Below are 24,708 nucleotides of genomic sequence, written 5' to 3' on the forward strand. Positions count from 1 at the left end.
GCCTCCACTACATCCAATTGACCCCCTAGTCACCCCCAAATGCCCATAAGCCCCCCTATTTTTTATTCTTTATCTTCTGCCACGATCTTTATTCAGGGCGCTGCCATCTTTGTGAATAGAATAGAAAAAATAAAACGAACAAACAAACACCGAATATCAGTGTTCGTTTGTTTGTTCGGTTTATTACAAGGAGGGAGCTACCGGCGTGCAGCTCCCTCCTTGTAATATGTAAAGATAGAAGCGTCAGGGAGCGATGCTCCCCGCCACTTCATAAGCCCCCCAGGTTCCCCCTCATTCTCTGGGGGTCAATATGACCCCCATAATAGCATAAGGGAGATTAAAATCTCCCCAATGCCCCTACTCGCTATACCGCGAGTAGGGGCATGTCCACTAAACAGTGAGCAGCTCACTGTAAAAAAACTGCTCACTGTAAAAAAAATGGTAATATGGTAATAGGGGGGGGGGGACCTACTGTCCTCCCCCTCCGGCCCCCACCCCTGGGCGGCGGGTGGGGGCCATAATTGTAATGGGGGGCCTACTGTCCTCCCCCCCCACCCCTGGGCGGCGGGTGGGGGCCATAATGATAATGGGGGGGGGACTTACTGTCCTACCCCCGCCCCCACCCCTGGGCGGCGGGTGGGGGCACTAAGTCAATTCCCCCCCCCCCATCAAGGTGACTAGGGGTCCCCAAGCCCCTCGTCACCCACCCCCCACCCGAATAAAAATGCCCCTACCTGCCCCCTCACCCTAAAAAATAGTGAGGGGGGAATAAAATTGCTAACCTGTAAAGTAAAATTAAACTTGCCATTTGACGTCTTCTTTTTTCTAAAATCTTCATTTTTCAGCCCCAAAAAAGGCCAAATAAAAAACCATCATACCCGTCGAACTAAAAATAAAAGAAAAAACCCGAGCGCAAAAAAAAATCCATCTTCACCCATGTAGGGCTCCGCGCAGACTGAGCTCCGCAGGGCGGGGGAAGGCTTATAAAGCTTTGCCCCGCCCTGCAATTAGGCTAAGAACACTCTGATTGGTGGGTTTAAGCCAATCAGAGTGCTCTTTGTCATTTTACACAGCGTGGGAAAATTCCAAAGAACTTTCCCACGCTGAGTAAAATGACACAGAGCACTGTGATTGGATGGATTTCAAGCCATCCAATCACAGTGCTCTGTGTCATTTTACAAGCGTGGGAAAATCCCAAAGAACTTTCCCACGCTGAGTAAAATGACACAGAGCACTGTGATTGGATGGATTTCAAGCCATCCAATCACAGTGCTCTGTGTCATTTTACAAGCGAGGGAAAATTCCAAAGAACTTTCCCACGCTTGTAAAATGACACAGAGCACTGTGATTGGATGGCTTGAAAGCCACCCAATCAGAGTGCTCTGTGTCATTTTACACAGCGTGGGAAAGTTCTTTGGAATTTTCCCACGCTGTGTAAAATGACACAGAGCACTCTGATTGGCTTAAACCAACCAATCAGAGTGTTCTAAGCCTAATTGCAGGGCGGGGCAAGGCTTTATAAGCCTTGACCCACCCTGCAGAGCTCAGTACACGGCGTGCACTCGAAGGGCGAACATGGATTAATTTTTTTGGGCGCTCGTTTTTTATTTATTTTTAAAGTGCGACGCATATGATGGATTTTTATTTGCCCTTTTTTGGGGGCTGAAGAAAGAATATTTTAGAAAAAAGAAGACGTCAAATGGTAAGTTTTTTTTTTTTACAGGTTAGTTATTTTATTCCCCCCTCACTATTTTTAGGGTGAGGGGGGTAGGTAGGGGATAGTTTGTTTGGGTGGGGGGTGACTAGGGGCTTGGGACCCCTAGTCACCTTGATTGGGGGGGGGGGGTTCATTTAGGGCCCCCACCCACCGCTCAGGGGTGGGGGCCGGGGGGAGGACAGTAGGTCCCCCCCCCTTATTCTTTTATTAGGGCCCCCACCCACCGCGCAGGGTTGGGGGCCAGGGGGGGAGGACAGTAGGTCCCCCCCCCCTTATTGTTTTATTAGGGCCCCCACCCACCGCTCAGGGGTGGGGGCCGGGGGGGGGTGAGGACAGTAGGCCCCCCCCTGTCTTTATTTAGGGCCCCCACCCACCGCTCAGGGGTGGGGGCCGGGGGGGTGAGGACAGTAGGTCCCCGCCCTTTATTGTTTTATTAGGGCCCCCACCCACCACGCAGGGGTGGGGAAGGACAGTAGGTCCCCCCCCCCTTATTGTTTTATTAGGGCCCCCACCCACCGCGCAGGGGTGGGGGAGGACAGTAGGTCCCCCCCCCCCTTATTGTTTTATTAGGGCCCCCACCCACCGCGCAGGGGTGGGGGCCAAGGGGGGAGGACAGTAGGTCCCCCCATCTTTATTCAGGGCCCCCACCCACCGCGCAGGGGTGGGGGCAGGACACCAGCTGCGCGGGGGGGGGTTATTAGTTTTTTTACAGTGAGCAGCTATGGCTGCTCACTGCTTACTACACATGCCCCTACTCGCGATATAGCGAATAGGGGCATATTATTTACTATCATTTACTTAGTATTAGTAAATTTGGCTGAAAGACCAATTTAGGTCTTTCAGCCTTTTAGTAGATGGCTCCCTGATACCGTGGGAATTAGGGAGTTATCTACTAAGCGGCTACAAGATGCAGCCGCGGCAATGAATAGGATCGGAGTTTCATTCATTAGAATGAAATTCCGATACGAACAAAGTACCGAATTGCAACCTAACACGAATGGAGAAACTCTTCTCATTCTGTTAGGATGCAATTCGGCAGTTTTGCCGGCGTTCTGTCTAAGTGACAGGACGTTCGGCAATATTAACAGGAAGCATTGTGGGAACAGGGAGGAAAGCTAGGGATCATTGGAAAATTGCTCTGACCAGCGGAAATGAAGCACACTTTGCTCCTCCGCTGGTCAGAGCTGGTCAAGCGGAGGAATCCTCCATAAGGCAAAAGAGTGTCTCATGATATTAAAGAAAACTAAAGAAGACAGGAAGAAAAGAATAACAGATCCCGAGAGAGGGGGAGACGAGGAAGAGATTGAGGAAAAGTAAATTCAGCATGACAGTGCCGCTTTAAAAAAATTAATAAGCAAAACAAAAGTTTAAAAAATAGTTTTAAAAAGTTAAAAAAGTTTTAAAAAGTTAAAAAATACATTTAAAAACGCTCATTACCACTACACCTGGAACAAACTAGAGAAAAAATTATCCCACGCCAAGGTTCAAAATATGCCTTTTGAATTACCCCAGGGTGTATTCTTTAATAAATAGTATGTGTTTGTGGGGAAGTTCAATAACCAACCATCAAAACTACTCCAAATTGGAACATGAACACAGCATAAAACTTCAAAATTAGAAAAAAACTGAATGGCTGCGTCTCAAATGTGCCCCTTCAACATCCACATATACCTGGCAAAGGTACATATGGGAGTATTGCTGTACTCAGACCACATAGCTGAGCAACATATGAAGTATTATACAGTGGTAACACACATAAGGTTTGCAAAATATACTGTGCAAACTCACTTTGTGTGTCAAAAAGGCAGAAAAAATGCTTATTACCACTACCCATGGTACAAGCTAGCGGAAAAATGATCCCACGCTAAGGTTCAAAATATGCCTTTTGAAATACCCTGGGATGTCTTCTTTAAGAAATGGTATGGCTTTGTGGGGTATTTGGATTATATAGCCTGGTAAAATACTCTAAAATGGGACATGGGCACAGCGTAAAAATGTAAAGTTTGAAAAAAATGGAATGGCTGTGTCCCAAATGTGCCCCTCCGATGTCCACATATACCTGGCAAAGGTACATACGGGGGTATTTCTGTACTCAGCAGACATAGCTGAGCAACATATGAAGTATTATACAAAGGTAGTACGCATAAGGTTTGCAAAATATACTGTGCAAACTCACTTTGTGTGTCAAAAAGGCAGAAAAAACGCGTATTACCACAACACCTGGTACAAGCTAGTGGAAAAATTATCCCACGCTAAGGTTCAAAATATGCCTTTTGAAATACCCTGGGATGTCTTCTTTAAGAAATGGTATGGCTTTATGGGGTATTTGGATTATATAGCCTGGTAAAAGACATGGGCCCAGCGTCAAAATTCAAAGTTCGGTAAAAACTGATATGGCTTGGTCTCCTATATGGCACTGTAGCTTCACGAAATAGTGCCAAAGACATTCATTGGGGGTGTCTTTTTACTCAGAAGACTTAGCTGAGCATAATTTGGGGGTTTTGAACTTAGTGGCACATATGAAATATACAAAATGCCCAGCAAAAATGCAATCAGTATGTAAATAAAATGGCCAAAATATTTTTTTACCACATACTTTGGCATATATTGGTGGAAAAATGGGGGCATGCTAAGGCACAACATGCACCTTATGAGAGACCCTGGAGTGTCTACTTTTACAAATGGTAGGTCTTTGTGGGGTTTTTTTTTTTTTTTAACAAACTGTTATAATACCCCAAATGGAAGCATAGGCTCATTAAATCCGTCTCTCAAAACTCTACTGTGAATCCTGAAAAGGGCAGGTCTCCTGTATGGCACTGTAGCTTCACAAAATAGTGCCAAATACATACAATGGGGGTGTCATTTTACTCAGCAGATGTAACTGAATACATAAATAAAACTTTGTACAGGAATAGCACACACCAACTTTACAAAATACACATGAGAAGTTCTTTGTTATAAGTTTGTGTGCCAAACCCCCAAAAAAACACAATTTTACTCCAATATTTAGCAGAGGTTGGCGGTGAAATGGCTACGTAGAAAGTGTCAAAACAACCTTAGGTAAATAGCCTGTGGTGTCATCTTTATATAAATATATACTTTTGTGTGGCAATTTTGTTTTCTTTTATGGCTATTAAGCTTACAAGACAAACATACCAAATTCTAAAATCGCTCCACATTAAAAGTTTATTTTACTCCTTGTGCTTTGTGACCTGTAACTACGCAAAAAAAACTTAAAATCCCAGACACATTATATATTCTGTAAATCAGAACAACTAAATGAATTTATTTTTAATTACTTTCCTTAACCTGCACTAATTGTGCACACATTATTATTGCAAAAACTGTAAAAAAAAAAAAAAAAAAAAAAAACTCAACATTTTTCATTTGTTTTGCATGTTTCTGTATTTTTTTATAATAAATAAGCATTTATGTATATATATATATGTTACATCAAATTAAAGCCCTTTCTGTCCTTTAAAAAACGGTATATAATATGCGTCGGTGCAATAAATTAGTAAAATGCAAATTGAAGTTGAACGCAAACAGCAAAAAAAAGCCGTTGTCATTAAGTGAAAGACAAGCTTCTGAAGCTCTGTCCTTAAGGGGGTAAGGTGCCCATCAGTGTTTTTGTTTTTCCTTTATTCTCATTTGAGAGTCTCTTGCATATTGTCTTATTACATATGCACTAACAAATAAATATATTACACGTCAGTGTATATATATATATATAGACGCAAAACAGAGAATACTTTTTCCGTGATTTCTTTCCTTTAAAGCAGTGCGTGACACACTTTAAGGACTGGTGGACATCCTGGATGTTTCCTCTGTACTGGCCCCATTGGAGCAAATAATTATTGTTATTATTAAACCAATGTTTCCGTGCCTTGCAAATGAAGACTATGTCATCAATGAATATATTAAAGAAATATAATCTTAAAATTATCCACATATAATTAACGTGCACAGTTATATCTTTCAGCTCCACAGTACAGTGAACATATAATTTTAAATTACTAGCTTTAAAACAGTACAATGTTTTCATAAAAACAAAAATATCTTTGGATTAAAGTGGCTCTTTAAATACATGTTTATGTGTAAACAATAAAGACTCATTTCTTAGAATTTCAATGTTTATTGGGCATTCCATTTAGAAAAAAATAGGATTGAATTACTTTTTAAAAATGTGTGTTCATGTGTGACCTTTCTCTTGTGTACGTATTGAAATACATTAGTCTGTACTAGTATCTGCCAATATAAGATAAAACAGAGCATCTATCTTGCTTCCATGTAATATTTTTTATTTGGTAGCTTTTATAGAAAAATATGCATGATACAAGGCTGTCAAGGTTTTAATGCAACTATGCAGTATACATTTTCTCTAATTAACAAGTAACAAATATTTTGCTGATAATTAATTAAGAATATATAATGTAAAATGACACGCTTTACCTCAGCAGTAGTGTGACAACCCTCTTCTCCGCAAGCAGTAGCACTCCATATTGGTTATGTATTGGCCTGCATTGGCCTCTTCTTCGCAAGCTGTAGCACTCCATATTGGTTATGTATTGTCCTTTTATCAGCAAGCAGTAGCACTCCATATTGGTTATGTATTGGCCTACATTGGCCTCTTCTTCGCAAGCTGTAGCACTCCATATTGGTTATGTATTGTCCTTTTATCAGCAAGCAGTAGCACTCCATATTGGTTATGTATTGGCCTACATTGGCCTCTTCTTCGCAAGCTGTAGCACTCCATATTGGTTATGTATTGTCCTTTTATCAGCAAGCAGTAGCACTCCATATTGGTTATGTATTGGCCTACATTGGCCTCTTCTTCGCAAGCTGTAGCACTCCATATTGGTTATGTATTGTCCTTTTATCAGCAAGCAGTAGCACTCCATATTGGTTATGTATTGGCCTACATTGGCCTCTTCTCCGCAAGCAGCAGCACTCCATATTGGTGTATTGGCCTACATTGGTAACTACTGAGTATGCTGTTCCTAGGCCTAAGTTGAAGGGCACCTGCTGGGAGTCCATGGTATTCTGATGTGAAAGGACTGGTAAATCTATGTCTCTACTAGCACAAGTCTGTCCTGGACTGAACATTCGTTAATAACATATTCTCATGCCCTCTATTAACATGTAATAGGGACACCACCAGTTATTGAACATGTTATTTCCCAGTATGTAGAGTTAACGGAGAAATCTAAGTTTTGGCAAAAACAGAAAACACACCACTGGTCTATAGGTCATTGTTCACGCAATGTTTTCCTTTTGGGGATAACTGGGTGCTGTTAGTGACAGTGGCATACCTTCCACATGAAAGGGACGCCACTGCGTCTGCAACTTATTTTAATATTTTGGTCTTGGAGGTATGAAAGCTGGCAAGATGAGGTTTGCAACTCTGTCGGGTGCAGATCTCTATAATGGCTCCCATGTGATCCAGCAATATCTAGTGAGTCAGAATGCAGGATGTTCCCAGCTTGCACTCTGACTCGCTAAATGCTGAAAAAGCAATTACTGAGGTCTGCATCCACCATTGTTGCATACCTCACGCTCCCCTGCTGGACCATCAGGAACCCAAAACACCCGTTACACCACAGTTAACCCCTGGTGGGCAACCAGGGAGCATGACCACCCCATTGGACAACCAAGGATTATAGCCAAGCAAGAGGGGGGCTTCACAGATCATGACCACACACATCACATACAGCCAGCACACACATTACATAAAGCCAGCAACCAAATTACATAAAGCCAGCACAACACATTACATATAGATAGCACCCACCAAACAAATCACATACAGCCAGCAAAACTCATTACATACAGCCAGCACACACCACACTCATTACATACAGCCAACATACCCTCACACAACACATCACCTACAGCCAGTGCACACCATACACATTACATACAGCCAACTCGCCATGCACATCACATTACATACAGCCAGCGCACACCATACACATTACATAAAACTAGTATTTTTGAGCTGATTTTATAGTAAAGTTGTCAAAAAGATGGGTGTCAGATGTTTGGACAGGGGCCACAAGGGTAGCTTGCTATAGGCTTTATTTTCAGTAGATATGCCTCTTGTCAGTGAAGCCCAAGTTTGCAATAAATTATAAACGTGCATTGCTGTGTAACTGCTGCCCTGAACGTATGCACGGCTCATGACCTGCAACTTTGCTGCTCCTGCACTCAACTATCTACATTTCATGTGCTCATAAATAATGCATGCAGCCAGTCAGTGTGTCAATGAGATTTCAAATGAAAACCCCAGCTCTTGGAGGTAACAATAAGCCAACACGGCTTTGTGTTTGACATTACTGCTTATTTCTGTCAGAAAGAAATAAAAAAAAAATGTAAAAAATAGAATGCACTGTTTAATTTCTGGTCTAACAATTTCACTGCTTCTTTAAGTGTAATACATTTTGACTTAACTTTTGCGTTAAAACGCCTTTTTGCCAGCAGTGTGTTTTAACATTCATTTCTAAAGGGATTTTGTGAAAAGACAGCCTAGCATTAGAGTTAATTATTGACTTACAGTACATTAATTATTTACTTTAATTTTGTTCTACTCCAGCATTTACTGTTGTGGATCTACTAAGGAGGGTTCCTTATATGGGTAGTCTTGTTATCTGCACGTTATATCATGGTGGGTTTGTACTTCCTGTGTTATGTTGGAGTACACCGGAGTACTTTGGCAGATAACAGGCCTTAATAAGGTTTCTGAGGACACATCTCTTCTTGTGATTATGGGCTGGGTGTTTACACTTGGAGGTGAGTGTAGATGGGGCTAAGTAAGATTACAATTATTAAGTCAAGTTGTAGGATTAGGGTTCTAGAATAAAATGGACGCATGGTTTGAATTCAGTATGTGGAATTTACAAATTCTACCATCCAATGTTCGGTCTCCAGAATTCGTTATTAGCGAACTGCATTGGCCAAAGAAACGTAAGTTTGGAGTATGCCAGGATATGACTAATATGAAATATATGTTATTCTGCCCCTCCTAACATTTCAAACGGACAAAATGGATACTTTAATGTTAGGGGTGGGGTGGAGGTGTGGCCATGGGGAAGACCTGTTCTGAGAAATGTTAGGCGAATTATTAATAACAATGTATTCAACTAAATATAATTTAGAACAAGAACAGTGTATCTTATTTACACAGACTGGTTTCGAAACACATTTATTGTAGTTTAAAGACACATTACTAGAAGTATTTTTGCCGTGGAGCGGTGTTATAAAGTCAAACACAACAAGTTGCTCACCAACGGTTATCTAATGAAGAAATGAAAATACAAATGGTATTTGTTATAAGACAAACTTGTCGTATCTCTATAAATGTTTGTATGCAGATTATTGGAGTTCAGTTATCAATTTTAGACTTTGTACTGGATTATGGGATTATAGTTAAGTTCCATTCTGGGTTTATCCAGCAGACAGAGATTTGTAGCTGGTTGGTAACCAAATTGAAGAATTTAAGCCAAAATAGCTCTTACATTTTCCAAATCTGCCATTTTTCAAACGTAGGCCTATATTTAATTTATTAAAATTGGCATCATAAATTATTACAATCTGTTAGAGAAAAAACATTTCAAATTATTTGCCTACAGAAGTCACCATTAAAGTCTATGGGAATGTTTGTGGATAAACATTCCATCTGAGTTTTGCAATTCAGTTTGTAAACACATAGTGGATAATCCCAGAAAGAACACAAAAGGGCTGATATCCGCCACTTGCTGGAACTCTCTTAAATTTAAATTTGGGGGAAAAAAGTCTATATTAATTTATTTATTTTTAAATAGACAGAGATGTGATTCTTTATGTACAATAATCACATTCTTAAACTGAGTTTATATTCATTATTATTGATTAACATTAAATAATTAAATAAGTGTTATACATTTCCCTGCATTGTTAAATATGCATTTTGCCATGTTTTTTATATCTGCCTTTACTTTGGGATTTTTGAACCTAAAATTATGTGCATAAACAACAGCGCTCTGAATATAGCCAACCATTGTTGGTAGTTTTTATAATCATCTGATTATGACACTTTAATAAACACATTAAATTAAGTTCCTTACAATCAGAGAAGAATATACCAAGCTCGGTCCATGGAGTTTCAAGTAAAATTGTAGCTATGGAAACATAGCTACAAACAGAGATGGAACGTTGTCACTTTATTGCTATTAATAGTTACATTAAAAAAGGAATACTAGAAGTGTTCCATGACATTCTAGGGATGGTTATTTTTGTATCAAAGGAAAATAAAACATGGGGAGAATGACATTATTCCACTGGATTGTCAGCTTCTCAAACCTTTAAAGTGATATTACAACTTAATGGTGTGATCCTATCTAGTATATCACTTTTGTGTGTCCAAATTCCCAGTTTGTAGAAATGAAGCACTCTGTGGATATAGTATAGCTGATCTCATAAGCACAGGAAAAGTTCTGATTTAAAGGAACAAGTACCATAACCACTACCATATGTTGTAGTGGTTATGGTTCCAGGAATGCCCTGGAATCCTCCATTGTAAGCCATCAAAGCTTTTGTAAAATGGTTCAACTTCTTACTTGGGGTGTAGAGCTGTGCTCCCTGCCTTCTGGATAGCTTAAAGCAAGTACCGTATATACTCGAGTATAAGCCGAGTTTTTCAGCCCATTTTTTGGGCTGAAAAACCCCAACTCGGCTTATACTCGAGTCAAGGTCTATATTATGGCAATTTGCATTGCCATAATACAGACTGGGGGGAGAGGGGGGCTGGCAGAGCTGTAACTTACCTGTTCTGCAGCTCCTGTCAGCTCTCTCCTCCTCCGCGCCGTCCGTTCAGCACCTCGGTCAGCTCCCAGTGTAAATGGCTCTCGCGAGACTTACAGTGTGAGCTGATAGAAGGAGCTGCACGGACGGCGCAGAGGAGGAGAGAGCTGACAGGAGCTGCAGAACAGGTAAGTTACAGCTCTGCCAGCCCCCCTCTCCCCCCCACTGAACTGCCACTGGACCACCAGGGAAGGAGAGCCCCCCTCCCTGCCATGTATCAAGCAGGGAGGGGGGACGAAAAATAAATAAAAATATAAATAAAATAAGAAATAATAATAAAAAATAATAATAATAATAATAATAATAAAAAAAAATAATAGTAAAAAAAGGGGGTATAAGGACCACTGTGGGAGGGGGGGGGGGGTATATGGACCACTATGGGAGGGAGGGGGTGGGATAAGGACCACTATGGGAGGGAGGGGGGGGTATAAGGACCGCTATGGGAGGGAGGGGGGGATAAGGACCACTATGGGAGGGAGATGGGGGATAAGGACCACTATGGGAGGGAGGGGGGGGATAAGGACCACTATGGAAGGGAGGGGGGGATAAGGACCACTATCGGAGGGAGGGGGGTGGGATAAGGACCACTATGGGAGGGAGGGGGGAGAAAAGGAACACTATGGGAGGGAGGGGGGGATAAGGACCACTATGGGAGGGAGGGAGGGGGGGGATAAGGACCACTATGGGAGGGAGGGGGATAAGGACCACTATGGGAGGGAGGGGGGGATAAGGACCACTATGGGAGGGAGGGGGGATAAGGACCACTAGGGGAGGGGAGGGGGAAGTAAGGACCACTAGGGGAGGGGAGGGGGAAGTAAGGACCACTAGGGGAGGGGAGGGGGAAGTAAGGACCACTAGGGGAGGGGAGGGTAAGGACCACTAGGGGAGGGGTGAGTCAGGACCACTGGGGGAGGGGGGTGAAGGAACACGGGGGTGGGGAGGTAAGGACCACTGAGGGAGGAGGAGGGGAGGTCAGGACATATGGGGGGGGGGGGCAAATATCCTTGCACCGGCCCTGCACACACTGCATTCATACACTGCATTCATACATACACTGCATTCATACACACACTGCATTCATACACACACTGCACTCATACACACACACACACTGCACTCATACACACACACTGCACTCACACACACTGCATTCATACACACACACACTGCATTCATACACACGCTGCACTCATACACACGCTGCACTCTTACACACGCTGCACTCTTACACACACACGCTGCACTCATACACACGCTGCACTCATACACACACACACGCTGCACTCATACACACACACGCTGCACTCATACGCACACACTGCATTCATTATACACACACTGTAAATAAATATTCAATTAATATATTTTTTTTAGGATCTAATTTTATTTAGAAATTTACCAGTAGCTGCTGCATTTCCCACCCTAGTCTTATACTCGAGTCAATAAGTTTTCCCAGTTTTTTGGGGAAAAATTAGGGGCCTCGGCTTATATTCGGGTCGGCTTATACTCGAGTATATACGGTAAGCTGGAGCTTCAATTGGCTTTCCTGAACTAAGCTCATTGCCTGAGAGTGTCATCTGGGCTTCCTGGGGGGGTGGCGACTGACATACCCCATGTAAGAAGTCAGACCATTCTAAAATGGAAAAAGTTTGACTCTTGCAGTATGTGTGGTGGGGATGGGGGCGCGGACACTTTTGGCATATAAAAACCAGATTCAATGGGACAGGTTTATTGCATACTACTGCTGTATCTTACTGTAAACTAAACTGAATAACTAAATCATTGATACCCTCATATTTCCTTCCAAACTTCTAATTACAGCATAGTTCAATATGATAGCCAATGTCTGCTTAGCTGCTTACACCCTTTTATCTTGCTTTTCTAACAAATTCTCTTCTGCGTGCATGTATTCTTTCCGACATGGAATGCTGTAACTCTTTACTCCTTGGTCTATCTATCATTTTCCATCCACTCTGATCTGAGGTAAGGGTTTGGAGTAGGTGACAGTAGTACCTAAGACCGTAAGGGATCATCCACCGCCAGCAGTTAGACCCTGCACGGTTTGCCTCCCACAGTGCACAGCACATATAAAAAGACACAAATGGGGGGCGGAGCCTAACCACCGAGCCGACCAGACATGCTGTACAGCAGCTCCCGCAATAAGCGACGAAATCAGGGGTATAAACCCCGACAACGGACACGATCTGGAGCCGGAGTGCACTCAGCGAAGCAGGGTAACCATGGGGCATCGAAAGAATCAACACACGAGTCGCAAATCGCCCGGAAACCCGATATACGTTAATGGGGCCTACCTGAGCCAGAGCCAGGGAGAGACGGCCGCTCTCCTGGATGGTAAAGCCAGACATCAACCCCTTCAAGCACTTACTTCTGCTCCTCCCCCCCCCCCTGGACCGGTGGGGGTTATCCCGGTCCGCTCTCTGTCCCAGGAGCACACAACTAGGCAGACCACACAAGCATGACCCGGGCATGCTAACCTACAGGCCCCTAAAGGTCTCAATTAAAATGGCGGCCGGCAAAACAACCCGCATGGCGAACATAACGCTGCCATCGACTGCACCCCTGAGGCGCCCGGATGCGACCCTGTTCCACCTCTGGGACTCGCTAGGGTGGCGACAACAAGCAGCCCGACCTAAATCGTCTCCGCCACAGAAGAAGGGTGAGCGGAACCGTAAGAGTAGGGGAGTGGAGGGATTACCCCTGGGTACACACTCGTCCTACCCACCCATGTATGCGCAACCTTACCCACCTGGGCGGCAGGTCACAGGGCATAGTGCCCACAAGCATCACCCACACTGGCGGAGGAAGAAGCAACGAACACGACGAACAACGACCCGCTCCTCCGTCCCTCCCGCAAGTGGAGTAAACCCGGACCCCAGTGGCAACCGAGTTTGTGGCAAGAAGATGCCGACCTGCACTCCAGCCTGGGGCTGGGGGGACGCCCTCTCCGACACCTATATTGCAACGGGCCACAGGAACCCAGAAACAGACACGCACCGCCTATACAGAGACGGCATCGGGTGATGGAGAATCGGATGGGGGCCACATGTAATCGCTGATATGGGACACTGTCACACTGCTAGCACCGAGTATCTTGGGCGCTGAAATGCTCTAACAGCGAATTTGCAGATCCTACCGAAAGGTTGGACACGCTAGTGGACAATACGATTTATATTATGCTTGCCTTATACCTTGCTACACAGGTAAACTGTTTTATGCCATGACACATACCACTTGCTTCAAACAAATGATTACTAGAGGTTAGACCAAATACCTATACAGACACACTCTTGCCAACAAGCCTAGTACACACCCGAGGGCACACGCTCACATGCACTTGAATCATAAACATGATGTATATATGTACATTGGTGACCATAGTACTTGTTTAACGTAGGAGCACTGAACTACACAGACAGGGAACCAGTACATATAGAATTATTACTATTGTCTTTATGTCCAACACCCAATCGCGTAAGCAATAGCCTATGTGGGAGATACTAACGGAAGGGAGGCACTAGACATTAATGGAAGTCGTATGACAGTTAACTTAGCCCATACAACGGTTATACCCGCCTACAATCTATGAATATCTGTAACGCTACTTTGGTTGTGTTTTGTTGTGTTCTGTTTGGGTGCTCTGGGAGAGAACCCAGCCTGACTCACGCTATATATATTTAAATTGTATTGTATACTGTTACTCCTTTGACAACCTGACATGACAGGCATTGCTCTTGGCTCTACTATGTTTTTGCTAAACGACAAGATAAAAATGGAAAAATGAAGCATCGCCATGCCGGAAATGTACTATTTCAAAGCTGACATTGTCTTAACCCCATACTGTAACCGACTTAAACGTTTCCCTCTTCTTTTATGTACCCCATCACAAATGCTTCAATAAAAGAAAGATTGATAAAAAAAAAAAAAGACACAAATAGAGCTAAGATGCAAAGTGGTAATTGTAGGTGGGCTAGTTCTATAAAAAGTTTCATGGGGGATACATACCACACAAAACCATAGCAGGTAAGAAGTCAAACCATTCTAAAATGGTTTATCTACTTTTACCACTGTGGCGTCCGGCCACCATTAGTGAGTGCTGTAGTGGTTATGGTGCCGGAAGTATTCCTTTATAAATGAGGTTGACTCCATCCAAAATGTCCTACTTAAAAATTGGCCCTTTGTATGAAGATACATGGCTCACCCACTAAGCGCTGGAACAGTTAAATGCTATCACATTTTGATAAACGTGCTTCTGGGTAATATTGTTGGCATGAATCTACACGAGTCAAGTGGATTTGTGTTTTACTGAAAAAAGAAATCATGAAGACTGTCAGGCTGCATTTGTCCAGCAGTTGCTTTCAGAAAATACTTTTTTACACTGATATTCAGTTCAACATAAACAACAAAAACTTCAAATGCTATGCATGTCCATACTAATTTATATTTTTACAAAATATTTAGCTAATGTTCGAAGACATTATAGACACCACTCTAGCGTTCGGTAGAGTTTTCATGTACAGCCATTCATGAAATCCACTAGGCCGAACGTATTTAACCATCAGAGTTCGCTGGACACATAAAATACAAATCTTGGAGCTGTGGATTCATAAATATTACAGTGGAGCACTTACCATGACACCAGTGGAATGTTCACACTGTTTTGATTGTATTTCCATGGTGATAGCATTGCTTTTAGATTAGCGCCCTAATTTTCGGAATTGAATGGCGTCACTTTTGTTAATCTCTCTCTAAGTATCCGAGACTGGATTGTCAGCCAGTGCTTTCCAGACCTAATTGTTGTTTTGTGTCTTATGTATGCAGAGTGGCTATCTTAGTTTGGTTGTATTTCTTGTGTGTTTTGTAGACTTATTTATATTTCATTTATTGCAAATTAATCTTTATTAAAATGACAGGAGAAAACAGGTTGTTTCCTTTTACAAACAGGCTACATCACACATATTCCTTTAACACTGACCTTCAAGCACTGCCGACGTCTTTGCCACTCACCTGTTATTATGTACATTTAGAAAAGTTAGTTATGCTGGGAGTTTTTTGTTCATCTTTAGTTTTGTTGTGTTTTGTTTATTGTAAGTTTTACTCAATGTACCCACCTGATTTGCTCCAAAACTACTGCCGTATTTGTTATTACTTTCTTGGAGTTAAAACTCAGCTGTAGGGTGCAGTCTCTTCTGTTTAACAACCGATCTCATACTGCAGGATTGATAGTAATGCGTTGCTAAGTATCTCTTGTTTCTACACCTCCTATCAGTTCTTGTGATTGAGACGCTGACCTACGTATATTTACATTAAAAAGTGCGTTCATTTTTTCGAATGCATATTATTATTTAATTTATAATTGCCTGTGTTAACCTGCGTGTAGGTGACGTATTCTGTATTTTACTCATGTCTACCATCTTTACCTCTGCGTAGGTTACCTTCTGTTACTGTATTTTATCAATGTGATATCTCAATGCATGCTAAAATAAAGAATAAAAAAAAAACGCAGCCATTAAGATTTTTACAGTAGACAAACTCCAAGCATACCAAAAAGCACTGTTTATGTATGGCTTAGAATTTGAAGTCCTATGTTACTAGCCAGGCATTAAAACTTACTCGCCACTATAAGCCATAGCAAGGACAAATTTCTACTCGCATGGGCGATATTATCACTTACCTTAAGAGTGGAACTATGATACTGGTGAGGACCTGCTATTAAACATCAATCCATACCAATTCTGAATTTCATATTATCAAGAAAATACACCATGTGATAGAACAAACCTTGTATTTTATAAACGCTTATAAAACCTTAATTGACCACATTAATCCCGAGTAGCTAAGCCTACTATTCAGTATTTTAAACGTTTAAATGTGTATGCCATTTTTGGACAGTTCCTGTAACAAGGGTTGTGTCAGTGGGCTGCCCCCTTTAGGCTTGCCATGTCCTGATTATATAACTTCCTGTGTTGGGAGATATGCATATTAGTGCATCATCTCTCCTACACGGTTATTGGTTCTAGATTAACTGAGACAGATAATGACAGAGATGATGCTTGTTCTGCTGCCTGGTCACTGTGAACATTTGAGTGTAGCACAGAAGAAGGCATCTAGTGCAGAAACATCACTGTTTCAAGAGACATGTTATGTTTTTTTCTCATCTGAAAATTACATGGAATTAAATGGGATCCTTGACATATCGGAAGGCAACCTTTGAGTCCTTGCTAAGCAACATCATCCTAGGTTTTGAGAGTAGGTATATATGGCATGTAATCTGTAGTAAAATACAGATTGTAATGGTGGCGTTGAATGTCATTTGTCTTTTAGGGCAAATGATCTGTATTCTAAAGTTGTGACCACTAGTACAAAAAATTAAAGTACGTAAATTAATTTTTTTAGATATTGACTGTCTTGTTTTCAAATCATGCCAACTTTCGAGAATGAGAACTGTAATGTTTCTGATGTTCCTTTTAGTCCCAAGTCAGCTGAAATGTATCATATTTAATCAGTGGCTTGCTTGGCCTGAGAGCCAGCAGATCAATTTCCTGCTTTCAACAGAGCTTGTAGCTAAAGGCGATCTACGCAGAGTCTTGTATGCACCACCAATAATGTTAATTGGCAGTCCAGGGATATCTGCAAGCCACAAGTTAATCAGATGTGATTTTTGCATATCAGATCGTGTTTGGTGGTGGTTTGGGATCTAATGTTCTCCTTTTCCTATTTCTTCAAGTAATAATTGATTGTAATATTAATATAACATTACACGGCAGTTGCTCAGGCTTCTATTTGGCTATACATTACAATCCTCGTTTTTTGTTTTATTTAAGATTTAGTCTGCCAATAGTAATGTTTAACATACTTTAGTGTATCTGCAGGAAACAAGTTAGTGAAGGAAAATTAAGAATATACAGTATGGTAGAAATTAGGGATCGACCGATATTGGTTTTTAGAGCCGATACCGATAATCTGTGAACTTTCAGGCCAATAGCCGATAACTTGCCGATATTCTGTACATTTACCATTTTGAAAAAAGAAACAATTTCTAAAGGTAAATGCGCAAAATATACATGCCACGTGTAGTGGATGCAGTGTGTTTAGACAGGGGAGCCGTGTGTGTGTGTGTGTGTGTGTGTGTTTGTGTAGTGTGTATAGTGAAGGCAGTGAAAGTGTAGTGTGCATAGTGAAGGCAGTGAAAGTGTAGTGTGCATAGTGAAGGCAGTGAAAGTGTAGTGTGTATAGTGAAGGCAGTGAGTGTTTGTGTAGTGTGTGCGTAGTATGTGTATATAATGCAGTGTGTGTGTTTGTGTAGTGTGTGTATATAATGCAGTGTGTGTGTTTGTGTAGTGTGTGTATATAATGCATTGTGTGTGTTTGTGTAGTGTGTGTATATAATGCAGTGTGTGTGTTTGTGTAGTGTGTGTGTATATAATGCATAGTGTGTGTGTGTGTGTTTGTGTAGTGTGTGTATATAATGCAGTGTGTGTGTATATATAATGCAGTGTGTGTGTGTGTAGTGTGTATATAATGCAGAGTGTGTGTTTGTATAGTGTTTGTGATGTAATTTGTGTAAAATGGGGGGGAGGAGGGGCATTTATTTAAATTTTATTTTTAATATTTATATATTTTTTATTTATTTTTGTCCCCCCTCCCTTGTTCATACTTGGCCTGGGAGGGGGGCTTTAGCAGTCCCTGGTGGTCCAGTGGCAGCTATCTCCGCAGGAGGTATGTTACAGTAAATGTAGGTCCAAGAGATTTTTATGTCAGTTACAAGGTGTTATCTAAGGTGAGTATAGGGGAGCGGTTGCACAGAGGTGTCATATGGAATTGCACTATCTTTCTAAAACCACATTAAAAATGTACTTGTCTTGCCATGCACTTGTTAATGAGTTGCAGAACTATAAGAAAGTGTATGATCTCGTAGCGATTTCATGGTGTCCCTTTTCAAGCAATTCTTATCCCATAGCTCAGAAAAAATACAATTTTGTTTGTCTTAATTTACAAACTAACTATATGTTTATGTCTGTGTGTCTGTATGTATATGCATGTATGTGTATATATACACTTTCCAGTATACTTTTTGCTAAATGAACAGTAATATCATATTTTCCATCCATGAATTTGCATGATCATGTTTTACCTTGAGCTAAAGAATCTGTAATTTCTACAGTTTTTAACATTTAACAATGGTAACAAAAAATATTAAAAAAATATATATATTTTTCTAAATAAAAAATGTAAATGTTGTTCTTTAAAAAATAAATAAATCTTTATTGCATTGTGCAACAACAGTAGCCATGGGTTATAGCTCTAATCTATGGGTACACGACGTCTGCATTTAAAAGGATGCAGGAAGCTTAATGCAGTCACAGGAAAGAGATTCTTGGCCCAGCTTCCCAGGGAGGCCAAATCTAGCACAATAACGCCGGAAATCCCTGCCTGTGAATAAGCACAATAAATGGGAAACTCGACTGCCACTTAGCACGTCACTGGGTCTATTTCTGGAGCAGGTGTTTCCATCCTCATCCTTTCTGGCAGCTCCAGATTGTATGTGGTTGGTTTGGTTTGAACTGCTGATACAGTCTAGTCACTCATCATCCTTTAGGAGAGTCATGAAGTTCTGCAACTCGTGTAATTATCTATTCCCGTACAATCACATCAGCATATCAGGCGCCTATAGAGTATTCTCAGGTGTACTTACCATTCCCACAGAAAAATAAAATATTCTGCAGAAGTGACTTAAATGCTAAATACTTAAACAAAGTGCACTGTGCAGAAATAAGTATAAAATCCAGTTGCTGTAACACATCCATTTTCAATAAACAAAAACTAATACAGAGAGAGAGAGAAGTATATATCAAAATATTAAATCATTTTAAAAATGTATCCAAATTACTAAATAATTTAAAAAGTTTATCAAAAATTGCTAGATTGGGGCCTTAGTTTGTTTGGCTCTTGCTGTGGTACATGTCCACACTGCTGTGCTAACTGCTTTGCCACGTTCCTATGGAATACGTGCTAGAGAAATGTATCTGCTACTCTCTTTCCATATAGTAGAAAAGCTGTATTGAAATGCGTTTGTTGAATGCTCACACTTTCTGAAAGATCAGATACACTTCCATAAATGTGAAAATTAGAATCATCAAGTGCGTTGGGATGCATTGGGATGCTATCTCATTTTTATCATTATGTGTTAACCACCATGATCAAACTTATAAATCTTCCTTTTGGTGTAATTCTATTCGTAATAGATTTTTGTCAGGTTCAGAGAAGGTTCTCTAGAATTTCCCTTGCCGCTCAAAGTGCCATGTGTGAGGTTTGGAAAAAAAATTGCCTAAAACAGTTCAAAACTACGGAAATGCATCCAATGCCATTTAGTATCCTTGATGGAGCAACCTTCTACTACAGGAATCCATTGCTCAATATATGACTTATTTCCAGACTTCCCAACTTGCAAAAACTCATTTCAGGGAGGTGACTGCACCTCCTCCCCCCACCCCCCCAAATTCGCATCCCTACATACTGCACACAATCACACACCATGACACACTGATACACACACACTGGCATATACACAACTTGACACACAGGTGCACTGGCACCTACACACAGATACCCACACTGGCACATACATACACACACTCAGTAACACACACTGGGCCATACAGCCAAACACAGATGCCCACACTGGCACATGCACACAAATATGCACACTGACACATACTGGCACATACACACTGGCAGATACAAGCACTGGTTCATACACATAGATATACAAATGCCCACATTGGCACATACACACAGATAGGCCAGTAAGGTATTGTCATGCATAAAAAAGGGCATTCATTCTCGGGATGAGAATATCATTTTGCCTCTTTATAAATCATTGGTAAGACAACATATTGAAATGCTGTGCAATTTTGGGCACCTGTTCTAAAAAAGAATATTATGGCAATAGGAAAAGTGCAGAGACAGGCTACAAAATTAATAAAATGAATGTAATATATCAGCTATGAAGAAAGGTTAACACATTTAAACCTCTTTAGTTTAGAAAAACATCGCCTGAGAGGGGATTTGATAACATTATACAAATATATTCAGGGCCAATACAAACCATTGTGTGGTTAACTTGCAATTATTCTTATAGCTCTGTCCAAGGGTCAAAGACACACTTGATGTTATACTGTCTTAGTGTGTATTCGTGTTTAAAAACATTTACAAAGATATTATCCAAATCTGTAGAGCTATCTTTAACAATTTGTTGTTATTTTTAACAATGGAGATCAAACAAAAATGCTTCCACAATCTTGTATCACTCCTTAACACTAAGACAAACCTTCTTTCGTCCACTACAATGGAATGGAGATACAGTTGTGTTTTTCTTTTACATTTCCTGATATTTCATTGTCAATGTAATTCTAACCTGCATTCAAGCCTATAGTACTAAAGCCAGACAAGGTTGTCCATCTGTACTCCCATCTTACTTGATATCACATACTCCGCCAACCTGTACATTTATGGGCACTGTCCAAGAAAGAAGGAACTATGGTGCAGCCACATATAACTACACTACTAACCACAGCTGGTCAATAGACAGCTGTGTACAGTTATAAATGTGTCCTTATATAGGTGTTTCTGCTTGGGTACAAATGAACAAAGAGCAAATGATTCCAGTTGGAAAAACCTTGTACTATGTAATCATCGCACTTCTATGCACTGTGTATCACTGCCCAACATGAACATTGCGATAAAATGAGAAGACACAGGGAAAGAATGCGATTTATTTGATCATTTATAAAACCATGATGCACATTTTAGCTGAAGGAAATGGGAACAAATTAATTTCTGAAAGTATGTGGAAAAGAATGGGTCTTGGTTTAAAAACATGTATTGTAAACCTCAATGTATACAGCCAAGCAGTGTTGATTCTATTACATTGAGTATCAATGCAGAGAATTACTGATCATGCTGTCGCTGTATGAATGGGGTGTTTATGTCTATTAATTTATTAAAATCTGGAAAATAATAAAATCGGCAAGAAGTAGGGCGCTAGTGGCAGCCAAAAGAGTACCATTGGCAATGCTTGCTCTTAACAGTATCAGATGTAAATGTAGGCAGCAGATTTCCCAAGTTTTATTTAGCAATGTAGTCTCTGTTCCTCACATAACACCAAGGTTAGGTAATACTTAAGTATGCATATAAGAATTTCTAGATCAAAAGGAGAAAACGTAGTGGGAACATTCACTGGCCTCATACACTGCTACAGTTTGAGCCTAATATGATGTGATTGTTTCTTTCTTCGTTAGAGCCATAGGGGAGTTATTTCACCTGGTATCCTCTATGCTCTTTTATGAGAAAAATAAATAAAAAATTGCATGGTGGTGTCTCCTTCAGTGTTAGTCGCTATGTATTCCTTTTTCCCTTCAGGTCCTATTAAGCACTCACTCCATTAAAGTATATCTGATTTACTGCATGTCTTTACCAGTACAGTAAGTCACGTAATAGTGATATGACAACCCTAATAGATTATTCTCTACTGTTAACTTACCTTCTCATCATGAACATCAAGAGAACTCCTACACATCGTCACTTACCTTCTTACCATAGGTATCAAGGAAACTCCATCATATTGTCACCTACATTGTTACTACAGACATCAAGAATACCTGTATCATTACCTTCATGATTACTCCCATAGCATTGCCACCTACCTTCATACTACAAATACCAAGAGAACACCCATCACATTGCCACCTACCTTCATACTACAAGCACCAAGAGAACTCCCATCAAAACTAGGTGCCCTGTACAGAAACAAATCCTGCCTAAGCCCTACAGTAAAGGAAAAGATTGTACAGCAAATGCTGATGCCAATCATTGATTGTGGGGATGTAGTACATGCACCTGCACCGCAAACCCACCTTAATAAAATTAATACACTGTATAACTCGTTCTGCCAGTTTGTGCTACAATGTAATTACATGACCCACCATTGTGACATGCTAAAAGAACTAAACTAGCTGTCGCTTGAATCCAGACGCACCCTTCATCTTTCAGCCTTGTGTTTAAGAGCTTTTCTGGGAAGCTCCCGCCTGACCTGAGCAGAATGCTCTCCCCAGCTGATCCCACCTCCTAGAACCTCCGATCCAGTACCAGCACTTTATTTAGTCTACCTCAATACTTTAATTGTGTATTAATATTGTTTTTGTATTTTATTGTATGCCATTGTATCAATGCAATGGTTTGTGGACCCAGGACATACTTTAAAACAAGAGAAATCTTAATGTATCCTTCCTGGTAAAATATTTTTATAAATAAATAACATTGCCACCTACCTTCATACTACAAACACCAAGAGAACTCCCATCACATTGCCACCTACCTTCATACTACAAACACCAAGCGAATTCCCATCACATTGAAACCTACCTTCATACTACATGCACCAAGAGAAGTTCCATCATATTGACACATACCTTCATACTACAAACACCAAGAGAAGTTCCATCACATTGACACCTACCTTCATACTACAAGTACCAAGAGAAACTCCATCATATTGACACCTACCTTTATACTACAAGCACCAAAAGAAGTCCCCTCACATTGCCACCTACCATCATATCACAAGCACCAATAGAAACTCATATCACATTGCCACCTACCGTCATATCACAAGCACCAATAGAAACTTATCACATTGCCACCTATTTTAATTCCTATCACTTTGCCACCTAACTTAATGCGATATGCACCAACAGAACAACCCTGTAGACTTTATTGTATTGATAAACATGAGGAAATGCCTTGAATTTGTAACTTTTCCTTGGATGTGATAATTTTGCTGAAATCACAGCTGCTGCCTTTAACTCTTTCTATCTTTTTCATTTCAGCAAATGAAGCTTTCTTCTGACTCCGTCACAGAGGACACAGATGCTATATATTCTTGAAGAGAGTATATTGTTTTGCCCCTACGTATTTGCACTCTTCAGTTATTTTACGAAGAAGATAGCGTTTACTTCTCCTTTCACCTACACCAAAACTATCGCCATGATTCTCAGGATGCAATGTATCATGATTTCCATTACACTGTCTTTGACGATTTTTCTGAGCATTCATTGAATTTGATTTACTGTTGGGTTTCTGTACCTCCAATTTTTAGAGTACAGGCACACTTTGGCACACATTACCAGTTAATCAGGAATTCATTATTTCGATTAACCCACCTGCCCTAAAGGCACAGAAGCCTGTAAAGTCGCCACTATTATGTATGGAGGCTGGTGAACACTGAAAACCCATACCTTATCATTGGGTGACTATATTTACTCTTAAGGGCTGTAGACAGACTGAGTTGGTATTCTTTGTGACGCTTATTGCTAATTTGTCAGTCATGAATAATCCTAAAGGTTTGGGAGAATTATATTTATATCTTGCAGAACGGGCACATTAACGTACTGACTTGGTGGAGGTTGAGCATATGAAACATTGAACCATCTCTATTTTCTTTCTTTTTTTAATGTAACCTGTATTGTTATGCAGTGTTTATCATTGTTTTTACTGTATTCAAGGCACCAGCATCTTAAAACATGGTTCCTAATGGCTTGTTATCAGCATTAATTTTAAGTGCAACAGTGTATGTTTCTTGTGTGTATGTTAAATAAATATCTCCGTTAAGCAGTGTACCTGATTTTTATATGTTATTATTCATTTTGCCTGTTAATATCATCGGTATGGATTTTTAAAGTGGTAAATATTTGGAGGATGAAATTTCTACAGGGTTATTTACCAAGGTGAGAATTGTCAGGAATTCAAAGTGAATTTGAGGTTTAAAGGGACACTAATGTCACTATAACCATTTCATCTCTTTGAATTTGTTATAGTGCCTGGAGTCCCATGGCACTGTCCCTTCATTCAGTGGTAAATCACTTTATAGCAGTTTAACACTAAATAAGGGTCCCTGGCCAACCACAGTCTGGCCCCTTCTGTATGTGTTTTAAAGCCCGATATTATACACTTCCTTGTTGTCATACCCATTCATACAGTCAGTTGGAGCTCTGATAGGCTAACGGCTGCCAGCTGACACTCTCAGCCAATGACAGCTGCCCATTGCTGCTCAGGCTAATATTTCCTCATTAGTCAAA

At 40.8% G+C, this 24,708-nt stretch overlaps 1 protein-coding gene across 4 annotated transcripts in view; it reads left to right on the forward strand.

Moving 5' to 3' along the window:
- ANO10 (anoctamin 10) overlaps positions 1 to 24,249 on the forward strand; it is a 356,469-nt gene extending 332,220 nt beyond the window's left edge. For all 4 annotated transcript variants that reach the window (XM_063452234.1, XM_063452235.1, XM_063452232.1 and 1 more), the window contains exon 13: positions 23,461 to 24,249. In XM_063452234.1, coding sequence (XP_063308304.1) covers positions 23,461 to 23,517 — 57 coding nt within the window. In that variant the 3' untranslated portion in view covers positions 23,518 to 24,249. The remainder of the gene's footprint in view (positions 1 to 23,460) is intronic.
- Positions 24,250 to 24,708: the final 459 nt, after the last annotated feature.

The sequence above is a fragment of the Pelobates fuscus genome, chromosome 4 (genome assembly GCF_036172605.1).
Source record: "Pelobates fuscus isolate aPelFus1 chromosome 4, aPelFus1.pri, whole genome shotgun sequence".
In the NCBI taxonomy this organism is placed as follows: Eukaryota; Metazoa; Chordata; class Amphibia; order Anura; family Pelobatidae; genus Pelobates; species Pelobates fuscus.